Source organism: Camelina sativa, chromosome 14 (genome assembly GCF_000633955.1).
Source record: "Camelina sativa cultivar DH55 chromosome 14, Cs, whole genome shotgun sequence".
Lineage (NCBI taxonomy): Eukaryota > Viridiplantae > Streptophyta > Magnoliopsida > Brassicales > Brassicaceae > Camelina > Camelina sativa.
In genome coordinates this window covers 29,871,696-29,878,221 of record NC_025698.1, presented here as the reverse complement: position 1 = coordinate 29,878,221, position 6,526 = coordinate 29,871,696, and the positions used below count along the sequence as shown (strand labels likewise).

At 36.2% G+C, this 6,526-nt stretch overlaps 1 protein-coding gene across 1 annotated transcript in view; it reads right to left on the bottom strand.

The window, feature by feature from the left end:
• LOC104742863 (probable LRR receptor-like serine/threonine-protein kinase At1g53430) overlaps nt 1,381-6,526 on the bottom strand; it is a 5,994-nt gene continuing 848 nt past the window's right edge. Inside the window, exons 2-23 of the mRNA XM_010463932.2 lie at nt 6,097-6,274; nt 5,926-5,997; nt 5,752-5,820; nt 5,576-5,647; nt 5,427-5,498; nt 5,273-5,344; nt 5,110-5,181; nt 4,957-5,028; nt 4,790-4,861; nt 4,629-4,703; nt 4,463-4,534; nt 4,329-4,394; nt 4,197-4,256; nt 4,065-4,103; nt 3,931-3,980; nt 3,475-3,845; nt 3,203-3,401; nt 2,957-3,103; nt 2,742-2,863; nt 2,462-2,672; nt 2,141-2,378; nt 1,381-2,054 (exon numbers count right to left, since the gene is read on the bottom strand). Coding sequence (XP_010462234.1) covers nt 1,439-2,054; nt 2,141-2,378; nt 2,462-2,672; nt 2,742-2,863; nt 2,957-3,103; nt 3,203-3,401; nt 3,475-3,845; nt 3,931-3,980; nt 4,065-4,103; nt 4,197-4,256; nt 4,329-4,394; nt 4,463-4,534; nt 4,629-4,703; nt 4,790-4,861; nt 4,957-5,028; nt 5,110-5,181; nt 5,273-5,344; nt 5,427-5,498; nt 5,576-5,647; nt 5,752-5,820; nt 5,926-5,997; nt 6,097-6,274 — 3,017 coding nt within the window. The 3' untranslated portion in view covers nt 1,381-1,438. The remainder of the gene's footprint in view (nt 2,055-2,140; nt 2,379-2,461; nt 2,673-2,741; nt 2,864-2,956; nt 3,104-3,202; nt 3,402-3,474; nt 3,846-3,930; nt 3,981-4,064; nt 4,104-4,196; nt 4,257-4,328; nt 4,395-4,462; nt 4,535-4,628; nt 4,704-4,789; nt 4,862-4,956; nt 5,029-5,109; nt 5,182-5,272; nt 5,345-5,426; nt 5,499-5,575; nt 5,648-5,751; nt 5,821-5,925; nt 5,998-6,096; nt 6,275-6,526) is intronic.

Here is a 6,526-nt window from a genome sequence, read left to right as displayed (position 1 = left end):
GAAGATGAAGCTCAACTACAAAAAAAAAAGAACTTGAAGGTCAAGCATATTCAGAAAATACTCTTTTGAAAAAATCACCAACAAGAATCAGCTTTAGAATATAGATTAGAAATGTTGAAGATAACAAATGACTGAATTTCCTAAAGAAAGAAAATTGTCTTATACTGATGTTAAGACAATTTTAACATCATCTAGAAATTGTCTAATTGGAACTGATTAGTATGCTTATTGTTCCAAATAGCTGATGGGTACAACTTGTGGCTTTTTAGGTTTCTCAAGAGTCTATATCCAAGCATGAACGAATTTTATATTGGTTGTAACTGGTTATTTTTTATAGCTTAGCTAGACTATGTTAATGCATTAGTAATGGTTTATTTTTTTTGCTCAAACTAGATTACAAGTTAGTTTCTTCATTATGGGAATTGCATGCTATGTTCTGCTTACTGTATTCTTTAATTATTCCTATATTTCTTTCTTTGGTACGGTGTAGCAGGTTCGAAAAAACAAAACCTGATATGGCAGGAGTCGTGAATATATAGAAAAAGATGTTTAATTAGTTCTTCTAATTATAGTTTGTAAGTGATTATATTCATTCATTCGATAACAAACAAGAAAAATCAAAGTTTTCTCTTAATTTTACATTGTTTTCCTTCTCTGTAAACCTTCTTTCTATGACTCTATCTGCTCAACTATACACAGGATTGCAAGTTCATTCTCACTATGGTGAACCTTAAAATTTTTGTATTTGAGTGGTGTTGTTTCTAAATTTTTATACACAGGACATGTATGTGTGTTGTTAAATGTAATTTTACTATAGAATAAAAAAAAAATATTTTGTGTTTGATTATTAAGAGGTAGAATAGATTATGAGATTTGTGAATTGACCAAATTTACTACAGTTTTTTTTTTCTTATTGCTAAAGTGCCAGAAAAAAAAGAGATTCAATCATGTGTGTTGGCTACTCCAAATTTTCAGTCACATTGATATCAATCACCATGGTTATGCTTTCGTTTTTGACTACTCAATACACGATCTGATATTGACAGTGAAAATTTAATTGTTCATATCGTCAAAAGATAACCCGCGCAGTGCGCCGATACTCATCTAGTACTCATAAAAAGTGATGTAGGCCTTGAGGTGAGAGCAACATGGTGGTTACAAGGCTGGTCTTCGCGCTCTCATTGGTAATCAAATTGATGGGTAGAAGTAGAACCGTCGAAGTGGTGGATTGACTTAGTTGGCCTTCACACTCTCGATTCTTTTCACTCTGTTTATTTTACTTTATTTCAAACTATGCCATTTGAACTTTATTTTATTTTATTTTTTTAAAATTTTGAGTTGTTTGTTATAAAATTTGATTGATATGTGTATATCAGGAGGTGTTGGTTAATACTGTTTTGTCTGTAAATTGATTAAAAGAATCTTAATGATTAACAATTCATGACTCAATCTTCACATCGGTAAGATCATCTAAAAGATTTTTCGACGAAGATGATGAACGTCCTTCTTCTTGCTGTTGTAGGCTAACATCTTTGCTAGGCTCGGAGAAGGAAGAATCGACCCACGGACCGTCCATCGAAGAGGAGCTTATGTGTTGTTCTCTGTTTCTCGCAAATGTTGAGGCTTGTGAATCGCTGTCTTGTGACATTAGCTCAAAGGCCTTAAATCTCATTGCAGCTGAACCACTTGGATCAGCTTCACGTTTCACCAATGGTGGTTGGACATTGATTTTTCCTTCTAGCATTTTCACAACAGATGACATTGGTGGTCTCAATGTCGGAGATGGGTTGGTACAGAGTAAAGCTATGTTCAACATCCTCATCGCTTCTTTCTTCGAAAAGCTTGTACCGAGATCTGGATCCACAAGCTCTAAAAGACTCCCTTGTTCTTGCAAAACATATGCCCAATCAAGAAGGTAAACGAACTCTTCTTTTGGTCTGTAATTTGTGTTGCTCTTTCCACTCACAATCTCTAAGCAGACAACACCAAAGCTGTAAACATCTGCCTTGTCTGTTAAGTAACCTCTCATTGCATACTCTGGAGCCATGTAACCTCTGCATATCAATGAAATATAAATTCTTGTATGTGTTAACACTCACATCTGCGATGAATTTTAGAAAGATAAGTGATGAACCCTCACATTGTTCCTGCAATCCTTGTGCTGATATGTGTATTCTCTTCTTCGTCGAGTTTAGCTAGACCAAAGTCAGATATCTTAGCATTTAGAGACAGATCAAGAAGCACATTTGTCGCTTTTATGTCTCTATGAACAATCTTCAGCCTTGATTCCTCGTGTAGATAATTCAATCCTTTCGCAATCCCTAAGCATATCTTGTTCCTTGTTGGCCACTCCAAGTGAAGTCTCTGTTTTTCTGTGCCTGTTAAGATAACCCACATGAGACTTTAGCGTAAAGATCAAGAACCTAAAACTATTTTTCTCAGATGGATAAAGAAAACTAACCAAAGAGTGCGCGAGCGAGACTGTTGTTCTCTAAGTACTCATACACAAGCAAAAGCTCTTTCCCTTCGATGCAACAACCATAAAGTTTCACAAGATTTGGGTGTTGCAACGCAGAGATCATCCCAATCTCAGTCACAAATTCTCTGTTTCCTTGCTTAGATTTTGATGAAAGCTGCTTCACCGCGATGGTCATTCCATCAGCAAGAACACCCTAATAACCAAAACCGATTAGTACTCAAAAGAACATGTGAAGATGTAAAACCAAAGCAGTCATGATCACCTTATAAACTGGTCCAAATCCTCCTTCACCAATCTTGTTTTCTGGATCAAAGTTATTAGTAGCACGTTTGATTTGTTTCAATGTGAATGATCCTGTCTGCAAATCAAGTCCCCTAAGCTCTTCTGATAAAACAAAAAAGTAAGATTTGAAAGAATCAATCAATTCTTGAAAATGAGAAAGAGCATTTCTTGAAAAAATGATGTTTTCTTGCTTACCATGTTCATCCACTTCTTTTTTTCCACCTAAGTAACCTGTAAGCCAGAGGATTAGAAGTACCAGAAACCCGAAAACCGCACACGCTGCAATAACAATGCCTGCAACTGCTCCATTGGACAATTCTTTTCCCGTATCAACCTTGAAATCTACAGCAACAGGCAATATAGTAGAGAGAGAATAATCACTCACTTACTCACTCTAACATAATTTCAAACAGTTGAGAAAGATTTGGATAGGAAACTCACTTGGTGTAATCGTTATGGCAGATATGAGAGGCCCGTAAACACCTCGTGTTGGTATTCCGTTTGTGCCTTTTCCTGTCCATTGCAAATGAATCTCCAACGTACTTCCATTCACTTGAACTTCATTAATTTGTAGTATGGTATGTTTACCAACTCCACCTGCTCTCTCTGCTATGTTGAAGTTCCTCTCCAACAAATTCCCCTGCACAAGAGAATCCCATTTTGAATTCTAATCCAAAAAACTGAAACTTTCTTGTTTGTTTTGCAAAACTCACTTGGACATAAATGTCAAATATTCGCCGCCCTAAGCTACTAAAAGTCTGGTCATTGGAGAACATAATCTCTGCAAAATGGAGCTGCACTTTGTAACTTCCTTTTCTCATGCATAGTCCATAGTACTTGAGTGACTGTGGAGAAAGACGGGCTGTTTTGTAATACTCTGGAGTTGTATCATTGATCAATTTAAATTTGTCAGTTGCTAAGTAGGAGGCATCGTCGTCGCCTAGCCAAACTCCAGAACTGCTGTATCCCCAACTTTCAGAGACTGAAGAAAAAGTTGATAGGCCTCTACTGTTCAAGTCATCCGTATACGTGTCTTTGCCAATCTTGAGTCTGCTTCCTCCACAATTGATGAACAGGGAAGACTCTGCGAGAACCCGGAAACAAAAATGTAACTGGTTAGCTAGGGGTTTCTTTCTAGGTAAGATTGAATCTTTGAGATGCAAACTCACGATCTGCATCTCCTGGACATGGAAGATCTTCTCTCAAGCACCATTGAGTACTACACAAGTAGAGTTGTTTCTATTTTGTAAGTAAGTATCTTTGGTTTTTGGGTTCGGAAAAGAGGGAGAAAAAGGAGACTCACGTGTTATCGGTTACTGACGGGTAGCTGGAGATCAAGTTCCTACAAAATGTTAACCAATAGTGCTGATTAGAAAAACATATAGACAAAGTTAAACTTGAAAAATCACGGATATGAAACAAAAACAGTGCTTACACATCAAGCTGATTACAGCTTACAGTAGGTGGCTGAGTGAAATTGTTGTCAGATAAATCACTGAAAACAGATCAAGAAATTAATGACCCGAGATAATCATCAAAGTCGAGGTAAGTTGTTTAGTTTGCTTACAGGCTTTCTTTACTGTTGATGAGGAACTGAGGAACTTGACCAGTCAATGAGTTATTATTCAGATACCTAAAGCAGCAAAGTAGTTAACATTCAGTTTTTGAAAGTAGTTAAGATGTTGAGAATTTAAAACTTACATAAACTTAATCTTCTCAAGATTCCGAAATGTGTCTGGAATTACACCGGTTAGCATGTTTGAGCTTAAATCTCTGCACACACACACATGTACATACTTTAATGTGAAATCTTGGATCAAATTATTAGCCTTTAAGCTGTGAAATTAGAAAGAGAGTTTTGACTTACAGTTCCTTCAGCACACTCATGGAGGTACCAATGTAATCCGGTATAGGTCCCCTTATCAAACAATTTCTTAGTACCCTGATGAAGTTGGTAGAATGTTAAAACATTGTTTGATGAAACAGAGTTTATAAAGTGAGTTGAATCAAACTTCGATCAACACTTACAATCGTTCTATGTTCGCAATATTTTTCAGGTCTGGAAAAGAAGAGGCCGGTCCACGCAAATCGGTTATCCTCCTGATAAGAGAGAGAGAGAGCTTTATTAAGCTCAAAAGTTTTGATGACAAGCATGCAAAAGTATAAGGTAATTGTTAAACTCTTTGGTTACTTACAATTCAGTCAAGTTCTTCAAGTTTGATATTGAAGCTGGAATTGGACCTTCCATTGATGTGCCTTGAAGGTCTCTGCAGATTGAACAGTTTAGTCACTGCAAATTTTTACAGTGTTCTTTAGAAGAAGTAATCAGAGAAATGACGGTTACTCACAGCTTATCGAGCAGAGTCCAGTTTCCGATGAAATCAGGTATCTTCCCAGATAGAGAGTTTCCATCAATCCGACTGCAAGAAACATATGAAGCTTTTAGAACCATTCCAAAGTTTCCATCAATCCGACTGCAAGAAATCTCACTGTATGTATCTCTCTACTTACAAATCAGTCAAGTTCTTGAGATTGCTTAAGGACTCAGGGATCGGACCAGTGAAGTTGTTTGAAGAGAGTAGCCTGTATCCATAAATACACCAAATCACTAAGTAAAACTGAAATAACAATGAAGGAAGAAAAAGTATATAATTAAAGATCTTACAATCTTTTCAAGTTTCTTAAGTTCCCTAGGTTTGAAGGAAGTGGTCCTGTAAATAAATTAGCTTCCAAAACCCTGCAATTCGTTTTTTACATATTAGAATCTAAGTCAATTCTGGTTAGACGAAAACAAGATAAGATATGTAACATTACACTTCAGTAAGCGTAGTAATCTCTCCGAGTTGAGGAGGTAATGGTCCAGAGAGACGGTTTCCGATTACAGACCTTTTAGTAAACAGAAACGGAAGAATCAGTATAACTTTATTATTATCATCACAACTGACTAGAAAAAGGTAATAATATATATATGTATTGCAGGGAATGGTTACAAGATTTTAAGCGGAATTTGAGACAATGTCGCAGGTATCGTTCCATTGAGAAAGTTCCGAGTAAGATCTCTGTAAGAAAAAACGAAAGGGAAACATAAAACGAAGATCGCTTGAGTTCCAAGTTTCAGACATTTCGCGAAGAATGAAGGAACATTGAGAACAAAATGTGCTTACATCTGTTGAAGACTCGTGAGGTTTCCGAACTCAGCCGGGAAAATTCCAGGCAAGCTTAAACTTTTGAGCTGTCTGTTGATGAAAATCAAGAAGAGAAAGTTTTTGTTTTAGAACCATAACTCTGTTTCTTACTTGGAAAGTTACTGATGTGACAAATAGACATATACTTACATGTTTGTGACATGACAAACTGAGCTGGCATTGAAAGTACAGTCGCAGGTGATGTTACTGGTCGGTGGGTTTTCCAATGAGCTGCCAACAAAGTTCCATTTTCCGTCGGAACAAGAAGTCCTCTCGATGTTCACTGTTTGGTTTTGTAGCTTTCTAAAGATCGTTCGCAATGTTTGAACTGTGCAAAATTGGTCAAAACATTCAAAGTCATACTTTTGATATAAATCAGGAAAGTCCAATTGATAAATTAAGAATGAGAGATTAAACAACTATAAAATATCTCAATCTGAACGTCTCTGTAATTGACCCAACTTGCACATATTGAAAGAGATTTATTCGTTTACAACACATCTTTGAGAAAAAATTATACATATATTATCCAGATGGGACAAATGATCATATATTAGACAGGAAAAAAAAAAAAAAAAAA